Source organism: Perissodus microlepis, chromosome 12 (assembly GCF_051167445.1).
Source record: "Perissodus microlepis isolate ML-2025 ecotype Zambia chromosome 12, ASM5116744v1, whole genome shotgun sequence".
Classification (NCBI taxonomy): Eukaryota; Metazoa; Chordata; class Actinopteri; order Cichliformes; family Cichlidae; genus Perissodus; species Perissodus microlepis.
In genome coordinates, this window is record NC_140472.1 from 25,117,228 (window position 1) to 25,138,975 (window position 21,748).

At 38.8% G+C, this 21,748-nt stretch overlaps 1 protein-coding gene across 1 annotated transcript in view; it reads right to left on the bottom strand.

Annotated features, from left to right (window-relative positions):
* commd10 (COMM domain containing 10) overlaps positions 1-21,617 on the bottom strand; it is a 70,206-nt gene extending 48,589 nt beyond the window's left edge. Inside the window, exons 1-5 of the mRNA XM_084945607.1 lie at positions 21,472-21,617; positions 18,715-18,805; positions 16,543-16,653; positions 15,715-15,870; positions 12,960-13,070 (exon numbers count right to left, since the gene is read on the bottom strand). Of these exons, the coding sequence (XP_084801733.1) occupies positions 12,960-13,070; positions 15,715-15,870; positions 16,543-16,653; positions 18,715-18,805; positions 21,472-21,500 (498 nt within the window). The 5' untranslated portion in view covers positions 21,501-21,617. The remainder of the gene's footprint in view (positions 1-12,959; positions 13,071-15,714; positions 15,871-16,542; positions 16,654-18,714; positions 18,806-21,471) is intronic.
* Between the last annotated feature and the right edge of the window lie 131 nt (positions 21,618-21,748).

The window sequence follows — 21,748 nt, forward strand, 5'->3', positions numbered from 1 at the left end:
CATTGAAGTTGCAGCATTTTTACAAACCACTTCTGGTTCATCCGTTTCATTTAACGATCCGCTTTCGCCCTTCTCATTCTCCGTCACCGGCACGCTTTTTCCTCCATGTGCGTATGAAAAAACACTGCGCATGCACGTTTTACCCATATTCTATCATGATATTTCATTTTCTTATCATTGCCCGACATTATACCGGTATTACCGTAAACGGTATGATATGGCCCAGCCCTATTTCAAAATAAAATTTCAAGTACTTCTAGTGAATTACTTTACCTCAAATGCATTCGACAGCTGAAACAGCAGTCGAAGAACAAGCCGGTTATTTCTCATAAACATTAGTATTGATCACATTTATGTATTTATCCAAAAATCTTCAATAAGCCAACTTTATTGAATGTTAACTTTAAATTAATGTTTACTAATGCAATGAGTATTGGAACGAGGCATCTACCCTAAAGTTATTTTCCACAAACTCAAAGCAACTGAATGCTGGCACTGCATTGTGCATCATGTGGAGCTGAAGCAAGTCGTGTGTAACTTGAAGCCACTTTTGAATTTCTCATGAACAATTACTGAATGACTTTATTAAACCATTTAAATGCGTCTGGCAGCACTGCAGACATAAACAATGCTCTTCTGGTGCCTTCCTGACAAAGTAGAAGCTTAATGAGTGTTTGTTCACTGAGCTGCACTCATTGAGCTTATTGTTAATACTAGTAAAACTGTCAAAGAAGAGAATTTTGGGAGAATCAGGTCAGGATATTTTTCCACAGTTGTCCTTTCTAACATGCAGAGCACCTGCAGGAAACACACTAATTGCTTGTATATACTTCTCATTAACACTTTGTTAGAAGCTCACATCATCAGCTTGTATCGAACAGCTGCAGTTCCTTGCGTTTTCACCCACATGCTGATCTAACACAGTCCGTTATTTCCTCAAATTCATACCGCGTTCTTTTTTTAAACCCACAACACTCATGTTTAAGAGCATCTAAATCAGGAGGCTTGACGCTGCGAGCCAGGGAAAATGGAGACACGATCAGCTCAAGCGCCAAGACAAACAAGCCAAGGAACACGAGCCGCTTGTGAGCCATAACAGGATCATTATGGTGGTGGCAGCTAGGTACCCTCGCCTGATATGCAGAAACAGGGAAGATGCCATGTCATGTACCAGTTTCTGCTGCCAAGCTCATACACTCGGTCTCCTTTCCAACAGGTCTGGGAAATAATGTTCCCACTGATGTGCAGCTACCACGGGAAAGCTGCAAAGACTATATATTGACTGCATGATGTGAACTAATTTAAGAGCTTTAAATTTTGGGCTCCTTTTGCATAAAATCCCCATGTTTGACAAGCCCCAAGCTGTACAAGCAAATTTAAAGTTTCCTCCATCAGACCCGATGCTCACCTCTGAATCTGCTTACTACAACATGATATCAAGACAGCACAGCTAAAAAAAATCTGTGTCAAACCTTAATCATCTAAATGTGTGTGGGGTGAGTTGAGGAAGAAGTGCAGCTAGCCAACATCTTATAGCACAAGCCTTAACTAAGGCTTGGTGTGCCAGATTTGAGCATGAGAGGCACTCAACCCCTTCAGCCAGGGCCTCCATTTTGAAACAGTAGGCATTTTAATGTATTAAGTTGGCACAAGGTTAGAGTGGAGGTCATGGGTAAATGAGCTGGGTCCGTTAAGGAGAGAGAGAGAGGCTCGCAGAGGACGAGTAACGGCTGCTATTCACCACTGCAAGCCTGCTTCTTTCTGCTATGTGGCAGCCCTAGACGATTACCAAGGCAGCCACCCTGTGCCCCTATGGTATGTAGACACTGTCGCTCTCATACACAAGGAAAGAGAAGGGGGAGTACTGAAATGTGCGTGTGAGAGAGAGACAGAAAAAGAGATATGGGGTGGGGTGGGTTGAGGGGCAGTTTACAGTACAGCTTGCAAGAGACAATAGCCGTGATCCTTCCAATACAGCAAAACGTTCCATCTCGACCGAACAACACAAAGCCAGATATAAATATGGTGTCATCAACAAATACTGTAGCTATGAGAAGAGACAATGAAGTGTTCCCGCTTCTTTCCTGTTCTATAGTTAATGCCAAAATACAAAATCTATTTATTGAACACGGCTGGGTGGAAACCTAAAAATGTAAGTATCAAAAGGAAGGAGAAAAACAGGTATTCAGTGTCAGGTCAAGTGTAGTTTTCACTTAAAACCCCAATTTTGAAAACACGGAGATGTTTTGCAAAATGTAAAAAAACAAACAATAAAAAAAAAACCCAGAATGCAATGATTTGCAAATCTCACAAACTTTTGTCTTATTTACAATAGAACAAAGAAAACAAGTGTTCAAACAGAGATTTTATTGTTTCACGAAAAATAATCGGTCATTTTAAAACTGATGGTCTGTCTACAAACTGTGCAACAATTTCAGAATAAAGCCCCTAAACATAAAATTGAAAATTCTTTGAATAACTTATCGTCTACAGGATAATATCATCAAAGTATTCAGAGAATCTGGAGAAATCTCTGCACGCAAAAGACAAAGTTAAACAAAAATAGTGGATGCCCGTCACTTCTGGCTTGCACTGTATTAAAAATCAGGCATGATGGAAAACACTGCATGGACTTGATGATTTGATTGATACAGTTTGCTGTGCAATCCAAAAAATGCCGGTTAAAGTGCTATCAAGCAAAGAAGAAGTTATATAAGAACATGCTGCTGCCTTCTTTGGGCCAGAGCTCATTTTAAATGAACTGAGGAAAGGTGGAAAACTGTTCTGTGGTCAGATTAATCAAAATTTGAAATTATTTTTGGAAAACATCACGTCCTCCGTGCTAAAAATTACAGAGAGACCATCTGGCTGCATCTCTGATCGTATGGGGGTGCATTAATGCCTATGGACCTAGCAGCTTGCACATTTGGAAAGGTGCCATCAGTGCTGAAAGGTATATACAGGTTTTAGAGCAACATATGCTCCCATCCAGACAACATCTCTTTCTTGGAAAGCCTTACATATTTCAGCAAGACAATGATAAACCAAATACTGCCGCTACTACACCACCATGGCTTTGCAGTAGAAGAGGTGGACCTGCAGTCCAGACCTGTCACCAACTAAAATTTCATGCATCATGAAATAAAAAATACAACAAAAAAGACTTGGACATCTTTCCTCTCCCAAAAGTCCAGAAACTGACTTCAGACGTTTACAGGCTGTTAAAAGAAAAGTGGAAGTGACACAATGGTAAATGTGGCCCTTTCCCAACGTTTTGAGACATGCTACTGCCGTCAAAAGTGAAATAACCTTGTTTGTTAAAATGTTCATTTCCTTAGTTTAGACATTTAATATGTTTTTATGTTCTATTGTAAATAAAATATGAATTTATGAGGTTTGAAAATAAGCACTTTCTGTGATTATTTACCTTTTTACACAGCGTCCCAGCGTTTTTTTGTTTGTTTTTTTGATTGGGGTTATATTTCTTTGTTCTTTAATCACTACACGTCCATGCTACAGTAGCGTTTGGCCTCTTGGTGCAGCTGACTATGAAATGAAAATGATTCAAAGCTTTTTAGAGAGCTGTAGGTACATATAGGCAAAAAAGAGGTCATTTTAGCCTATTACTAAGTGGTTGCTAGGAAACATGATGACATCATGATCTCTGATATGTACCTTCAGCCACCTAAGATGTACTTGCAACACACAGACAGAGATGTTGTGTATTACAGTACAATACTTGTGTGTATTTAAAATGGCCATTTCTTGTATGGCTTCCTGTTGTTAGACACCATTTGAGATGCTTGATTCATTTTTTTTTCAATCAGAAAACAGGTTTTGTAGAAAATCATGTTTATTTGTCCATCTCACAAATGCAACGGATTGCATATGCTTCTGATCAGTCAATACAGCTGTCTGCACAGCAGGAGCAACATTTGGTGTTCCACTGGTGCTTTACAGTTGCAGTCAAGAGCCTAATTGAATCCATATACGTCTACACATGTGTACATCTATACCCATGGTGCAGGTGAAGCAAATAAATTCCACTCTGAACATATAAAGTAATTTCAAAAGTACTGCTTTATCTTTCAACAGTCAAATACCAGTGTATCATCAAAGAGGGTGGGCATTCAATAAGAAACTGGTGACAATTTGTTGATATAGGCAGAGGGAGCAGTCTTTGCCCTATCATTGTAAGTCAGACGACAGCAGTGTCAGGCTGCAACCCACTCATTATAATCATTATTTCAAGGCAGGCAAAAAGCCTATAGCTCAGATCCTTTCATTGTGATTACATCTCGTCACAGTGTGATGCAAGCAGACAAAGACAGCTCGGAAAACAAAAGAACACAGCGACAAATACAATAGAAACCAGAAGAATAAACATCCAAACCTGTTCCTGATGCGACGATATGTCTACATTACTATCAATATCTGGCATTTGAATAAAGCAAAAACAGCCTTTTCATTCTGTATGCCTATCAGATAACTTTCACTGGAATGAATGGATGTGATTTGGCTCTATGCTTCTGCAATCAGTGCGTCTTGTTTAAACTCAAATAGTTCAGCCAAGTGGCAGAGCATCTTCTCAAAAATAAATGCCAAAAAAATGAAACGACGAACAGAAAAAACACACACGCACATCTGAAAATGGCACTCTTAAGCATTTCCACCAGCTTCTACAAAATGGCCAACAGATTAACAGGGGATTAATGATTACTTCACAAACTGGGTGTAAAACAAAACAGGCTGAATAACCAAAGAGAAATAAAAGCTGATCACAGGAGTGGGAGATGTGAGAATAAAAGGGCGACGTTAAATCAATGAGATTTAAATGGAAGTTGCAGTTGGATTTGCAGGGTTGACGGTTCGCCTATCTGGGTGTCAAGCATGTACCGTGGGTGTGCTAAACAACATCCAAACATACCCAAATCCCCCAGGCGCCTTTTAAGAGGCGAAAGAATTTGGGAAGGGGATTGGCTGAGGAAAACAGGAGTGGAGGTTGGGGAGAGAGCGGGGTGGACAGGAGAGATATAGAGAGTGTGTAATGGGGAGATCGAATCAATGGGTACCCCCGGAGCAAATAGGAGCCATGACATCATCGTATGGCAAGCAGCAAGGAGTGGGGTGGCGAGAAGTTGGGGGGAGAAAGAGAGAGAGAGAGAGCGAGAGAGCGAAGGCAGAGACGAGAGGACCCACAGTCACCCATTCTGCATCTCGGGGCCCATCCACTAGAATGGATAAGAGCTGAACAATGCACTCTGAATGAATGGGATCCCAAATCCCAGAGAAGAAAAACAAATCACCAGTGGGAAAGTGGAAGGGCGAGGGAGAGATGGAGAACGAGACAGAGAGAGATGGAGAGAGAAAGGGAGACCCTTAAAAAGATGTGCACACAAAGCAACAAAGCATCTTGGGACATGTAGAGCAAGGCAAGTAGAGACTGAGACAAAGCTGCTTTTGTCCTTCCCGGCTGGTGGGTGGCTTGGTGTGAAGGATTTGAACGTGGTACCATTTACATCAAAGCTCTCAAATATATTGATTGGGCCATGTAATCCCTCAAATGGAAAAATGAAAAGGTTGGATCTACACCGGATGAGTTGTTTTTTGGGTCTACATGACGACAGCATGTGGGAGGCAAGAATGAGGCCTTACGTAACTTGTCAGGAGGACTTTGAATTGCGTTTAAAGTTTGCCCCGCATCTTCGTGATGCCGGTTTGACAGAGACTCGTGAGACAAGCAGGGATGTTCAGGGAGGCTCTGATCACAGCACCTCCTCGCAGAAGTCAAAAAGGGATGTTTAATTGCGTGCCTCATCACACAGTGTTAATAAATAAAGTCACAGCCTTCACTGAGAGGGCTCAAAACGTGTGCCGAGTGTGTATTGTTGTGTGCTTTCGAGCACAGAGCTTTCATTCCTCCTTCATTACAGCACCGGTGCTATAAGCCAAAACAGAGAAAATAAATTAGAATCACACAACAAAAAAACTCTTTCATGTTGGATGCCTTGATAAGAAAAACAAGCAGGTTTCCACAAACTACATTTAGTTGTCTTATAGTTTGGAGCTAGCTAGGGACAACTTGACACACAAAAAAACTAATAATACAAATTTATGAGATTCACTCATAAAAAAAATCACAAATAAAAGATAGGAGAGAAAAAAAAGTAGGACGTGAAATTTATTTGGGGATCGATAAAAAGGAAAAGCGCTGAAAGCGTGGACTGGAGTAAAACAATGCGAATTTGGAGGAATCAGACAGAATAAGACCCAGAAATGTGAATCAGGAATATGCTCTTTCTGAAAAGAAGCACTTGCGCATGAATGAGCACAATTAACAGCAAGCTTATTTGATGCTTAGAAACACTCCGCCTACGAGAAAGAAGCCGCTCTTCCGAGTCCAAATTTTATTGAGAGCTGTTTAAACTACCACAGCATCATCCACCATCCTTCAGGAACAGTGACGCAAAACAAGCTCAATTGTTCCCTTTCCAGACGCTACAAGAAATGGACTGTTGACTGTTTTACTTTGGTTACAGTTTTGTGTTATACTATAGTGATCTGTTTGTACTCTGTGACATTTAAGAAACAGGTGAGTGCAGTTTATATGACAGATGCATTTAAACACGATTTATATAGCAAAAAGCTGAGATTGTGAGGTCTAACGCGAGCCCAGACATTGAAAAGAGGACCAGAGGAGACACTTGTTAATAAAAATCTAATCTGTTAGTGGACTGAAATTACCTGGAGTGAAACACTGTATCTCTATGAGATCAGAGGTGCTGACCCTAATCTCTAACCTCTGAACTTCTTTTAAGTAAGAAAGTATTTTCTCTATACTTACTCTAGCTACATTTTTCAATCAATTAATTGATTAGTCTACAAACTGTCAGAAACTGTGATAAATCCTCGTTTTCTGAAGCCCACAGTAAAATTCTCAAATTGCTCCTTTTATCAAACTAAACATCTGTTAAAGTTAAACAATAAAAAACTTCACTTCAAAAAACGTCAAACTTTCACTTTATAATTAGAAATTACAAAAACCCCCAAAACAAATTCCTATTATCTTGGGTGACAGACACTTAGAGAAGATCCTCCTCTAGTTTGAGCTTCTCCTCTTCTCTCCTTCATGTGTATATTTGCTTTCCCTCTTATTTATAATGGGGAGGACATCGCTAGGTTTGTTAAAACTGTCTGAGTTTAAAGAAACATTTTATTTTTATTGTTAAAAGTTTTTAGAGTGAGTTTTCCTTATCAGGATTGAGGCTCTAAGGCCAGCAGGGTGTTGTATCAACCAGTCACTTGAGCCCCACAGTGAAATGAAAAACAACAAGACTGAATGAAACAAGTACTTGGGCGGCGTCCAGTGGAAACTCCAGCTCTAGGGGAAAAGCTATTCCCGCTTACAAGTTTTTGACTGAACAGGCCATAGGAAGAACATAAGAAAAATCTGTTGGGAAAAGTCTGGGATTTGTCTCAAAGCTGCATTTAGTACATTTTTTCCCCTTTGAGGCTTAAAAACTCAGAAGAGCTTTGCTTTATCAATTCTCATCAAGTCTGTCTGAAGCTATCAAGCAAAGATATCCTTTGAAGTCGGAGCCAGCATGTAGAGGGTACATTAGCTCACTAGCTCTTACCCCGTGCTTTTGCAGCCTAGCACGTGCACAATAAATATTAAAATCGACAGAGTCTGCCTTGCAAGTGGATGTTCCGTATTATAATTTTCACCCTAGCCTTTGGTCAGCAGGGCAGTGGCTCATCCTAATGCCAAAAGATAGAGACAGACACCAAGAGCGGTAAAAGATTTTAATTTTAAGACATCAGAATTTCCGTTTTATGAATCTATGTTTAGAAAACAAACTTAAGCATCCAAAGGTTTTTTAAATGAATCAGTCTATCTTAAGGTGGTCGCAAGTAGCACCGCTAAAAGGGGTCAAAAGGCTGATTTGTAATATTGTTTTACAAGCTAACAAAAATTTTAAACAAATGCAGGCTGTGCCCACTTGAGTATAGCCACTTGTACTTTCCTCCATGGAATATCTGTCTTTTCCTCGAATTATTTATCCGAGCGTTTCAAAACAGAAAAAGACCCAGTGTGCTCCTTTAAGCACAGCTAAGGATGTAATATCCACTCACTCATTTAAAGCCTCCTCAAAAAGCCTCCATCAGAAGTGGGTTTTCTCTGTGTCCTATTCCCAAAGCGTTGTGCCGCACAAATTAATAGTGCAACTGATTGACGTGTTTACACTAAGCTGCTTATTCTGTGGCCAAATATTTTGAGTATGACTAATGGCCCTGCAAATGCTTACCTTACATCATATGCTTAAAAGGATCGTTTGATACTGTGTCTTTATTTTTTTTGTCTCATACATATACTTTAGAAATTATGGCTGCCAATACAAAACATGCCCAAAATTTCAAATAATGAAGTTGGAATATGTACAAATAATTCTTGTGCTCTACAAACTCAGGCTTCACTCTGGTCTAAACACTGAGATTCAGACAATCTTTCTTCTATGCGATGTCAAACACAGTTCCTAAATATGATCACAGTCATGGTAAAATGAAGGTACACTATCTGTCAATTTAAATGTTTTATACAGGGCATAAGTTTTAAAAAATCTACTCGTACTGGTCTAAAAATTAATTCAGTGCCAACATATGGCACATTACATCACATAAAACCATTATTTATTTAGTGTGATTAAACAAACCCCGAGATTAAACAAAACCAGCTTTAGCAGAAATAACCTGAATTGTTTGCTGTGTGACTTTATTAGTCGTTCAATCATTGTGAAGGAATTTTGGCACACTCTTTTTTACAGCTTCAGTTTATTGAGGTCATTTGTTTCCCCACAGCTCTCTTAAGGTCCTGGCACAGCACTTAAGTCAGGATGAGGTCTTGACTTTGACCGGACAACTGCAACATCTTGACTATTTTGTTTTTCAGCCATTCTGTTGCCGGTATGCTTGGCATGATTGTCCTGTACCAAAACAAAATATTGCCTAGCTTCAGCTGTCGGACAGATGGCCTCACATTAGACAGAGGAGTTCATGGTCGACTCAGTGACTATGAGGTTGCTGTGGCTGCAGAACAAACCAAAATCGTCACACCTCCAACACCATGCTTGACAACTAGTTGATTTAATAAACAGTACATGGCTGCTACTTACCCTCATAACTCCTGTGAAAGCATTAACTTTACTTCGTTTTTCACACTGTCTGGTTTGCGTTCAAATCCTTTGCTTTTGAGAGGCAGCCAGTGTTTCCGCACCTCAGAGATAAATAAAGATTATTTTCAACTGTGAATAATGCAGAGTTCCTGCAGTTTAGTTCAAGAATAATCCACTTTAATGTTTTACTTTCAGCGCCCTTTTTATCTTTGCCTTTCTTTTATCTATTATTGAAATATTTTCCTCTTGCATGTTTGCTTTCTGTGAGCTGTGTCTTTTTACAAATTCAATAATCACAGAAAAATAATGATATCTTGTTAAATACTTTGTGGCCCAGTCATGGTGTGATCATGAAAACATATGGCTAAAAAAAGATCTCACTTCCTCAAGTTTTCAACACTTACGTTTTTGTCTCTGCTGCTGTACAAAATTGTGCCATCTGGTTTGTTGGCATGTTGGTTTGTTGTACTAGAGATGCAAATACATAAATTTATGAAACTAAGAATCTTATTTTTTTTTGTCAATTTCTTTCATTCATAACCTACCGGCATATTTGAAGATTTTCAAAAAGTTTTGCACCGAAGGATAAACTCAGAAACTTGGAGAATGAAAGGGAGATGTCCATGTGGTGCTACAAATTCAAGCAGTCCAGCATGCATACAGCAGATGCTCGGTAGAAAGCCAGTATCTGTTTTACACATCATTATTTCTCTAAAGGCAAAAGTCTCACAAACAACACACCTCTGACATAAAATGGAAAAAACTATGCATTTATATCTCAAGGTCTATGCAGCTGGAAATGTTTAATCGGGTTATCTGCAGTCTAGCTAGCATGCCAACAAAAACCTTCTCGAAATACAGATAAAAGCAGACATTCCTGTTTCTCAGAAGCTCAGAAACACTTCCTGTCGTAAAGTCGCATGCCATACACACGACTATTAAGAGGACTTCACATATCCTAATGCAAACTGCATAAAAAATTTCAGCAAATTCTCACTCTCATCTTTCAGTTGCCGTTCTCGAGTTTTCTTTGTAGTCTTTTCTCTATTGTTTGTCCTTGCTATCACCTTCTGCTGCATCCTGATCTTCTCCCTTCCATCATCTGCTCGCATCAAGTTTTCCCCCAAACTTTTCTTTCCTTTTGACAGCAGATCAATCAAGTCATTTTTCTGTCTCAGCCCCCTCCCCACTGGGATAACAATGCAACAGGTCTTGCGTCATACCTTCACTGAACGAGGCCAATCTCACCGGTCCTTATGAGGGTAAACTAGAGCTCTCACTCCTGAAATATTAAGGAGTGCATGAGAAGACATTTATGCCTGTGTGCCGATGTACTGCAGTGCTTCCTCGGTTTTCATATCTGAAACAGCAACTTTTCACCAAACCCGATACAAATTCAGTTATGAGGAAAATAGCATCTCACACGGGTGAAGTCACACAATTACTGAAACAGAAACTATAATCCATAAATTCCGTGTTGGTCCACACACTTTAGAGACAGAGGGTGTTATGAAGATCTTCCCCTGATATTATATACTTCAATAAAACACAGAAACAAATATAAAAATCCACTCCACTCACTTTTAATTTCAAGTATGCCTTCTAACATCTTATCCACTCTACTGCAGATACACTGTACGTCACATATAGTTTGGAGAATGAGATGTGAAGCCCCCTGGCAGTCCTCCTCCTCAGGAAGAGTGCTAATGAAGTAGGAGGCCAGTCGGATGAGAGAGTCTTACTCTCCACTTAGGTTCCAAGCAATCAATAAAACACAAAGTGCCACTGTTGCCATCCCCTTACACATCTTTTGCTTTCTGTTCTTGATCCCAATTTTCTTCAGTATTTCTATCCTCTTTAATTGTTTTACTTGTTTTCACTCCCTCTCTCACCTTTATATTTCAATATTTCTGTCCTTGTCACCTCTTAATTCTCTGCTTTCTTCCATTTGCTGTTTTCCCTTCCCCTCGCCATTAGACAACCAGCAGTGACGGTGCTATAAATCTGTGCTGTAATTAGTATGACACTTGCAGCAGAATTTCATTTCTATTCACAACTAATTTACTTCTCTGTCATTGCAGTGTTTTGACATCTCAAAAGTTTTACTGAGGGATTCTCAGAGTTTGGAAGCAAACAAACTTACTGTCAAGAAACTCTAATCAGAAAGCACCAGTAGAAATTTAAAAGAAAAGTGCACGCTCAAAGTACCTTAATACAAACTTAAACGAGGAATCTTATCCATCTCAGACACTTCACTGCCCCTGAGGGCTGCTTACCAAACTGTGAGGCAACAGTGCCCCCTGTAGGTCAACGGTGAACGTGCACCTCAATGATGTTCAGTGAAGTTGATCCCTTTACACTTTTAACCAGCCTTGTTTTAGCCCCCCAGCTATCTCCTCCCACAAGGGAAATTGTGTAAGTGGATTTAAATAAATTAATACCTCTTCTGCAAAGCCTGGGGAGAACACAGAAGAAAACCACAAAAAAATAAAATAACGTACTGCTGTTGCATTCACAAAGATAAAGCAAAACACATATTTTTTTCTGGCTAACGCCTATAGGGCCGCATTTAAGATGACAGCAATTTGAATATGTCATGCCTAATTCTACGTTTAGACTGAGCCGACATTCTCTAGGGTCTGAATACAAAGCAGTGTGCGAGAAAGACACTGGACTAGTCAGCTGGAACACCACTATCCAGGCTGTGGGGATAATCAGTCTCACCATTCTGAGACAGAAAACTGCTTTACAAGAAACCGTTCAAGTGCCCAAAGGCCAAAAATCAATTTTTAGTATCTGTGCCAACAAACAAAAGTCGTGTGCAACACTCATAGTCGGCAGAATACATTTCAAGTATTTCTCAAAAATAAAATAAAATAAAATAAAATCAACAACATTTCACTAAGTATGTGTTCATGTTTGAGGCTGAGCTTGTTAGGAGAATTAAATCATTAAGACTCAAGAAAATGTTTCAATTAAATCTCAAACTTCAAAGGTTGAAAATCATTTAATGTTAAAAAGACACTGTCTTTTGAGCTCTGATTGCTTCCACTACAGCTACAGAGCTCTACCTCTCCCAGTGGAAAAAGAATAAATGAGTGAGGGAGGCTCATGAGGTCTCAGTTATCAGAGTAAGTACATGGTTTTAGCTAATTGGGATCCAAACAAACTCTGAATAAAAATAAATAGAAACAGGAAAATGCTTTGATAGAAAACAAAAAGTCAAAACAATATGTAGCTCATGCTTCTTGGTGTTTTCCTTTAGAAGAGCAAATATTTAAGGTTAATTAGATTGCTGCTTAATTATTTGTCCTACTATTTGTGGGTAAAATTTGCCTATTAAGAATCTTAATGAAGAAACTCACTAGTGACCTCAATAAGGCAGGCGCCGAGACTAAATCATATTCCAACAGAGCTTAGATGCTGGGCATTCAAACAATTCAGTGCTGGTAACAAAACAATGCCCCAACACACTGACCAATTTCAACCACACAATAAGTCTCTCAAGAGAACAAAAAGACCCAGGAGGTTTCTGATAACAAGCTCCCTGATCTCTGATCCATACACTACAGTTACCCTGGAGCTAGATGCAATTCTACCTCTGGGTCAAGACAGAGACCAGAGGGATTAGCAAAAGAACAGAGAAAGACTGATGGTGCCTCTTAATTGACATTTACAAAGAACAGCTCTGTGATCAAAGTGCACAATAAGACTTGGAGCAAATAGGATGTTTACAATAGATAAGTAAAGCTATAAGAAAAGCAGACTGTCTGTATGTGTCCATACCTCAGAGTCTTCACCCTGAAGCCCCAGCTGGAGGACGGCACTGGGAGACTTCAGTCTGGCATGGCTGGACTGAGCCATCTGCAGGTTCAACTGCCAGCCAACATACTCCAGCTGAAACACACAAACAGAGTTTTAGAATTAACATAACCGTAAAAATAAAGCCTCACACTTCAGTTTAATAACTGCCTCAGGCAGCTTTTCAAAGACTTAAAAAAGTGTTTTTCCCATAAAATAATTGCTATTTTATTATTACTTCTGTCTCATCCTCATTATCTTGGTACTTTTGACCTGATTTTTTATTATCCTTCATTTCCTTCTCATTGTTTTTCCCTCTTTTTTTTTTTTTTACTGTTTTATGTTTCCAAAGCACTTATTAGTCAAATTAATCAGCATTGCACTTTTTTTTCCAAAGTAGTTATTACTAATTTAGACTTTTCACTATTTCATCTGTTCGTGTTAACATTTTGCCATATTGCTTTGTTACAAGGACAAAGGAAAACGGAAAACTGTTTTATTTGCTGCATGGCCACATTTGTGTAGACTTTTACTTTATCCCTTCATCCAAACTTTCCTCCAACAAAAGTGAAAAAAAGACGGTCTGCGTGATGTGATGTGAACTTGTAAAACTTGCAGTGTCTCCTTATACCAACCTCACCAATTCCCCCACCTGCTTGGCTGATTTAATGACAGACACTTCACCAGTCAGCTGAAGCAGGGTGATAGATTAGCAGCGGTGAGTCAAGGCGGGGCAGTTAAGTGTTTTATGATGCAGGGAGAGGCCATAATAATAAACCATGTGTGACTTATTGGTTGTGGATGCATCACAGCACAGGTGTGAGGTGGGGAAGGACTGAAATACATTTATTTATACTGCAGAAACATTCAAATTAGCAGGAATAAACATTATAACTCTGCGGTCGTTGGTCTTTAAGTTTCTTTATATGTAAAGGAATAAATCTGAATACATTTAATAAACACCTGCATATTTTATTATCTTGCATAAGATAGGTCAAAAAATAAATGAGCATTCTAATAGTACAGTACATAGGCATTGCTTTCTAACACATTTCTGCTTTTTCTGCTTGATCGTCGGTCAGTTTGCTCATTTTTAGATAAAAAAACAGGGAATGAAAGGAACTGTCCCGACAACCTCACGTGAAGGAAAAATTCTTAATTCTCGATAAACAGCAGAGTTAATTAAAACAGCAAATAGCCCATTCAATCACACAACAGCCAGTAGCAAGCATAGAGATTAACTTGAGGTCCTGTTCCCACATGTGTGATATTTATGTTATTTTGGTATTTAGTTCTCACAACTATTTAGATCGCTGGGGTGATGCGGTCTGTGATTATTTGTAAGACCGTTGCTCGTTTTTGCTGTGCATTCAAAAAAGTATTTACTTAATTTGTCAATCATGACACACACACGTATATTTGACACGAGCACTGAGCTTACAGCTACATCTCGCAGTTATTTTCCTTATTGATTCATCTGCTGATTGTTTTGTCGTTTGCTCAGTAAAATGCCAGAACACAGGGGAAAATGTCATTTATAATTGCCCAAGGTGGGATCTTCAAATGTCAGCTTTTTGTCCAACCAACCAAAGATATTGCATTTACAATTGTGATATTATCAGTGAAGAAAAAAAGAACCAAGTCCTGATATTCCAGAGGCTGAACTCTACAAATTCTTTGATATGCGCAATTAATTGCTTAATCAAAAGCGATGCCAGTTAACGTTCAGTTGGTTATCTAATACTTGTAGCTTTATTGTTCACGCCCAGTTTTGATATTGAGCAAGAAATAAGAAATTTATGGCTTTATGTTCAATGAGCATGTGGCAGAAATGACAAGATGCCTGCTGAATAGAAATGGTGTGTATGAATATGAGACTCAATTTAATCTCAAATGTGCATGTGAGACAAAACATATTAATTTAATTATTACAGTATTAGTATAATTACGACTATTCTCAAGGATCAATAGCTGTCACATCCTTCCATGTATAAATTCATTAGGGAGCGAGGGGAAGATTTGCCAGACACGAGCAGGTGAGACATATAAATGTCTGACAACAGCAACAGCCCCAGCATAATGTGACTGATGTGTACATGCTGCATATTTATTCCGTGTTTGATCTTAATTCCCTCGTCTCTGAAAGGAATGCTGTTTGAAGTGTCGCTCTTTAATCAAGTTATAGAACGAAACAAGTTTAGAAATTAATGAAACAACTTGTGTGAGCTTTGAAAGAAGTCTTTGTAATCCAAATGGCTGGAAAGAATTCACATAAAAGCAGGTCAGTCTTAATGTGGACAGTCTGATGCTTATTTTCAATTCAGTGTCACATTATGAATTCAATAGAACTCGGCTCGCGATGAAAATAAAATAGAACGGGCGGCTTTGGGTTTCAAAGACGTTATAGCAGGTGTAGTCAAAGTTCAGGTATATCAACACTAATAATGTTCCCAAAAAAATATTACACTGTGTACTGTGTTGCTTGCTTTTACTGTTCCTCCACAGATTTACTGCAGCTGAAATTTCTCATTTACACCAGCACAGGCACAACTGGTGCATGAATGACAAGAATAACTGGTTTACAAGCACTGTAGTTTCTGCATCAGTGGTAAAACTCTTGTTTGGCTATATTGTTGGTAAAACATAAAAAACAAACTGTAAAGGGTTTGCTGTGTATATTCTGCTAAATAAAAATAAGCAGTCTGATGCTAACGAGGACAAAAAAAACCTTAGACTGTACCTTCTTCGGGGCAAACAAATTACATTTCAGTTTCTCCACCAGTTCGGGTCCAGTAGTTGCCCAGGTCTGAGAGAACACCTCAGCCTTCTCTGGGGTTAGATGGACCATCTCCAGCTGTTGTTGCAAAGAGGCCGGCTTTACATTATGATACACTGCCTAGTAAAGGTGATGAGAGAAGAGGACAGGATGTGTTAATCAGCATCAAATGTATGAATTTATATCGGATTATTGTGCAGTTACAGTTATAAAAGAACAATCCATTTAATCTAATACCAAACACAACATTGGAAATACAACTACTCGCAACACAACAGTGACCCCAGGTGGAGAAATAGGCTCACTGTGTGATTCAAAAGCTACAGTACACACTCCATGCCAATCTCCTCATATTAAGATATTTAGAAAATATGCAAAATAAGCATCATTTGAGTCACTTTTTATGTGCACTGCAGGAAAAACAATGTAAAAACTTGTAAACTGCTCACGTGACTTTGGTGAACCATGTACAGACGACCTCTCTTATCGCTCTTATATTTATCTTTCTTACAAATACACGTGTATGATGTACACAACAAGGGCAAAGAACAGTAACACATTTAAATGTACAGAAATGTTTCTATCTGCGCTGCAGGAACACATCTAAGTGGATTCAAGTCATGTCTTTGTTCACCACCACACAAAACCTATTTCTTATTTTGTCTTCTCCATCATGTTTAACAGCCATTGCTGCCTGCTTACAATTATATAATATTCTCAAACTAGCAAAAAGAAAGTCCAGCTTATCGAGATAAACACAGCCGTAACACAGGATGTCTGGTGACCACTCACTTGCTCTAATATAAAGGCAGAAGTTTCCAAGACTAGGTTGAGAGCATTTTTATCCAATGAGAGAGCAGCCTGGAGTTTTTCCTCCTCTTCCTCACTGAACGTCCGCTCTCCCTGTGTAGAAAAAAAATCCAATGTAATGTAAAAGCATCCTGAAATAATAACTAAATATATGAATGAAAAGCCACTGTCTGCTTGACAATCAAAACATTTTCAGAATTAGCTTTAAAACACAGTATGTGGGTGTCAGTGTTAATCTGACAAGTCTGACAACAACAAAGGTTTTCCTTGAAAGGAGCTTATATTCATACAGTATTAATCTCATGTTACTCACACTAATATTTTGCTGCGCGCAGCTCCTCTGCTGCCACTCGTGAGTGACAGTCAGTTCAGTCAACAAACGGATTTTTATTATAGTTTTATTTTTATTTTGGATATTTTTAAAGCGAAATGTGGAACATTGCAGTATCACAATTACCAAAGTTAAGTCCTTGTCACTCTGCTTTCTTCAACTTATCCAATTCAGGGTCATATAGCAGCTAAAGCCAATGTCCTATCTCAGTAGTCATAGGGTAAGAAAGGAGGTACATCCTGGATAGGTTGCCAGTTTATCAGGGCTAACATTGAGAGACAGAGAGAAAACAAATTCACACCAACGGCCAATTTAGAATTGCCAGCTAACCTAACATGAACATGGCTTTGGAGGAATCCAGAGTACCTGGACGTAACCCATAAAGCAAGAATGTCACAGGTTTGAATGCTTCTGAGTTTGCAAGTTCTCTCTGAGCCTGTGAGCCAATGGTGCTAACTACTGTACCACTGTGCCACCAGTTAAGTAAATAAAGCCCCTAGTCTTTATTTAATGTGGATGCTAGGTCATGGATAGACTGAGGCTTGTAGCAATTGACATCAGACATGCAAAAGGTTGAAAAACTGCTACTGTATGAATAAAAAACAAAGCATAAACTAACAAGGAGTTAAAATATTCATTCTAATTTCATAAATATCAACAAAACAATTCATCCTGTAGTGAGATCTAGCTTCCACCAACTGCGCCTTATCTCTAAGGCTAGGCATTATGTTCCGCATGAGGACCTGGAGAAGCTTATTCACGCTTTTGTGACCTCCAGGTTGGATTATTGTAACTCCTTGTACTACGGTCTTCCCTCTTCTCTTCTCCTTAGACTGCAAACAGTCCAAAATGCAGCAGCCCGCCTCTTGACTGGTACCAGGAAATTTTGCCCTATTACTCCTGTTCTAGCTAGCTTGCATTGGCTGCAAATAAAGTACCGTATTCAATTTAAAATATTACTCCTTACATTCAAAACTATTAATAAATTAGCGCCAAGTTATCTTAGTGAACTTCTCAAATCACATACTCCTGCTAGAACACTCAGATCTGCCACTCAACTACTTCTGACCCAACCCAGATCTCGGCCGAAGTCCCGGGGTGACCGTGCGTTTGCTCTGGCTGCCCCGGTACTGTGGAATACCCTTCCTCTCGACCTCCGCGCATCTGATTCCATTGCACTGTTCAAATCACGACTAAAAACCCACTTATTCAATCTTGCCTTTCCCTCTAGTTAATATTTCTTTTATGATTTTATATGATTGCACTTTTATGCTCATTTAAATTCTTGTTTGCTCTGTACCTGTTGCTTTCCTATGTATCAGTGACAGCTACCTGCTTGCATACTTAGTACTTGCTTTGGTCCTATTTCTATTATCCTCCTCCTATTCTCTATCTTACTTGTTAAGCACCTTGGCATACCCTTGGTTTTTAAGTGTGCTTTATAAATAAAGTTTATTATTATTATTATTATTATTATTATCCGCTAGGCTGAATTGCAGCATAAGAACATTAAATAATATGATCGCCTGTTGATACATGTCAAAATGTCTATTTCATTAAATATTATTATTTTAAAAAGTTGCACTGCCCCCCATTAGCACTTCAAAAAAATAAAGAAACCACGCAAAGAGTCCCTTGAATAAAACATTTAGTTTGATGAGTCAATCTTGTGACAAACCAGAAAGATTAGCAGATCCAGGTCTGCATGTGCATTAATTAGAGTCAAGTGTGAGCGATGCTCCAGTAAGTCTTTATGCATGCATGACAGCTTTGCTGCGAAGCCTCTCATCTTTGGCACAGATAACATTGTGCAGTCTCCATACCTTCAGATGAAGCTTCTGTATGATGCGGGAGATCAGTCTGGAGAACTTGTTCACATCAATTGCATTGATGAAAGTCACTGCTTCTTTTATGCTGTTTAAGAAAAAAATAAGAGTCACACGTGTTAATGACAATGATGTAGGACATTCTCAGATCTCTTAGTTAAGTATCTGAGTTCAGGGCTCAGCATGAAAGATGGTTCTCTCAGACTGTCATTGAATTTCAAATGTGCTTCTAACTAAAAACATAAAGTGCTGATGGTTTTGTACCAAAGTAGCAGATCTTACAAGGTAAAAAAGAACATCAGCTGTAGTGTGAAGAGTGCATGGCAGCGTAAAATGAGGCTATGTACTACAGAGTGAATGTAAAATTCTGGGACAATACTAATAATAATGTGGCAGATACACATTAAGCCAGACAGATGCATGAATGATCCTTGTAAAAAAATAACTGAAATTTAAAGGTCTTTCATTTCTTCATCACTATATTTGAGCATCTAGCTCAAAATTAAAATTATGCACCTACTTCGGTTTACTAGCAACATATCAGTAAAATCACTGGGTACAAAAACAGCATCTTAGAGAGACAGAGACTATCAGAGGTAAAGATTGGCAGAAGTTCACCAATCTCCACAAAGAGAATCTGGAGAAATCTCTGTGCACGAGGGACAATTAAAAACAGGCATGATTCTGTCATAGAAATCACTGCATGGGCTCAAGAATACGTCTGTGAATGCAGTTCCCATGCCATCCACAAATGCAGATTAAAGCTCTAGCATATAAGAAGAATTCACATGTGAAGATGATCCCGAAATGCTGCTATCTTCTCTGCGCCAAAGCTTAATTCAAATCGACTGAGACAAAATGGAAAACTGCTCTGATGAATCCAGGTTTGAAATTCTTTTTGGAAAAACATGGACGCCACATCATCTGGGCTAAGAAGAAAAGGATCAATGAGCTTGTTATCAGCACTAAGGTCAAACGCCTGCTTCCCTGATGGTATGTGTGTGCATATGTGCACCGGCAACTTTCACATCTGGAATGTCTAAACCCATATATAGGTTTCAGTGCTGAAGGGTATATGCTTCCATCCAGATGATGACTTTTTCAAGGAAGGCCTTCTCGTATTTCAACATGACAATGGAAAACTGAATACTGCACTTAATACAACAGCACGGCTTTGTAGCAAAAGAGAACTTTCACCAACTGAAAACATCTGGAGCATCGTGATTTAGAAAATACGGCAAAGAAGACTCAGGACTGTTGAGCAGCTAAAATCCCAAAAGTCAAACAACTTGTCTCCTCAGTTGCCAGATGTTTATGTACTGTTGTTATAAGAGAGGATACCATGAAATCAACTTTCATGAAATAATGAAAAGTCTTAGTTTACAAATTTGATTTTTTTTTTCTGTTATATTATTCCCAGATCATTTCTCATTGTTTTATTTAATACTGCACAATATCCCAGATAGATAGATGCACAGATGTCTGTCCATCTATGGTTGAGTGCTCCTGGAAGAGATCTATCCTCTTGGGCTACATAGGCTAAAGGTTATCACCGAGTAAAGCCTGATGGAAACGGGAATATTAAGACTGTTACAAATACAGATAATCAATTATTTAAAAATCCAACATGCTGAAATACTGGCCGATATTTTTTTTCTTTCAGACCCACTAAACATAAACAGATTTCCCTAATTTTTATAATATGTAGTTATTTATGTACTCGTTTACACTCAGTTTGGCTCATTTGTAGTATTTGTATTTCTTTCCAAAAGGGAAGTTGCAGAGTGCCCTCGGGTGGACCAGTTATGCAACATCAACACTCATAATATGGTTGAAGGGTGTTTCAGCAGTCTCTTCTTTACTCTTTCAATGTTAATTTATTAGCCGTTATAAACAGCGATACTAATAGACAGGCTGCAGATAAATCAGCCAGGCTATGTCCGTTAAAACCATTTTCTCAGCGATCCTGCTTCACAACCAGATTCAAAACCTGCAAGCAAAATACCCCAAACAGCATAGTAGTGACACCACATCCCCTTATTGCAGGATTCAGGGGTTCAGACCTTTTTGTTTTGTTTAGGGGTTTTTTTTGTTTGTTTTTTTAAATCTATCTTGATCGTAAACTGGCCTTTTCTTTTCTTTCATCAAAAAGTTAAAAAAAATATTTAAATCTCTTGCAACTATACTACATATAGTAACAAAGTCTAAATGGGTAAAAGGTTTTTTTTATTCAAATCGGTTACATGATATGATTTCAACTGTCTTATTAAGTGGTTTAAAGGCGGCCAATACTTCTGCCCAGTTTCAAGTTTTGTTTTTTAAGCATAAGTAGTAACTTGTACAGACTTAACTCTAAATATATCCTTGTGGGATTTTACTTAACCCGGCACCCCAGTAGTATTTTTATTTTACAAAGACACTGCTTAAGTGTCATTAAGTCATTGTGCGCATAAGTTCGACCACTGTACCAAAGTATGACTCGTTTGCTCCAGCCCACCAACATACTTGCTAATGTTACCATACCAGACTGAGCAAACGCGTAAGTCTAAAATGGAAGAAGGCGCATTTGCGCAATTCAATGTCACCGAAATGTAAAAAAAAGATAAATATAGATACCTTTTGCTAACATGTATTACTGCAACAAATTACAATATCGACTTTCGGCATGCCTTCGTATGCTACAGGTAGCTCAGGGTTTGCTACAAGATAAAATGTCGTTTCATGTAATTTTTTTCGGGGGGGGGGGGGTCCCACCTTTGTGTTTCTTTTATAATGGAAGTCATTGTAGCCTGCGTCCTTAAAAAATAGTGATTGAAGAGTTGAAAAGCGTCAAAGCCACAGCAGCATCCTCACACTGTTGACATTCCGGCTTCCTGTTGTCACAAGACAAGTCACGTGACCGTCAAAGCTGCGCGGAGATGCGCAGTCACGGCAGAGAGTGGAGCCGCGCTGGCTGCTGTTAGCCTGCTGGATGGAGGGAAATCATTTACTTGCAATAAAAAAACGAAAACTGACTGCTGACAATTGTGAT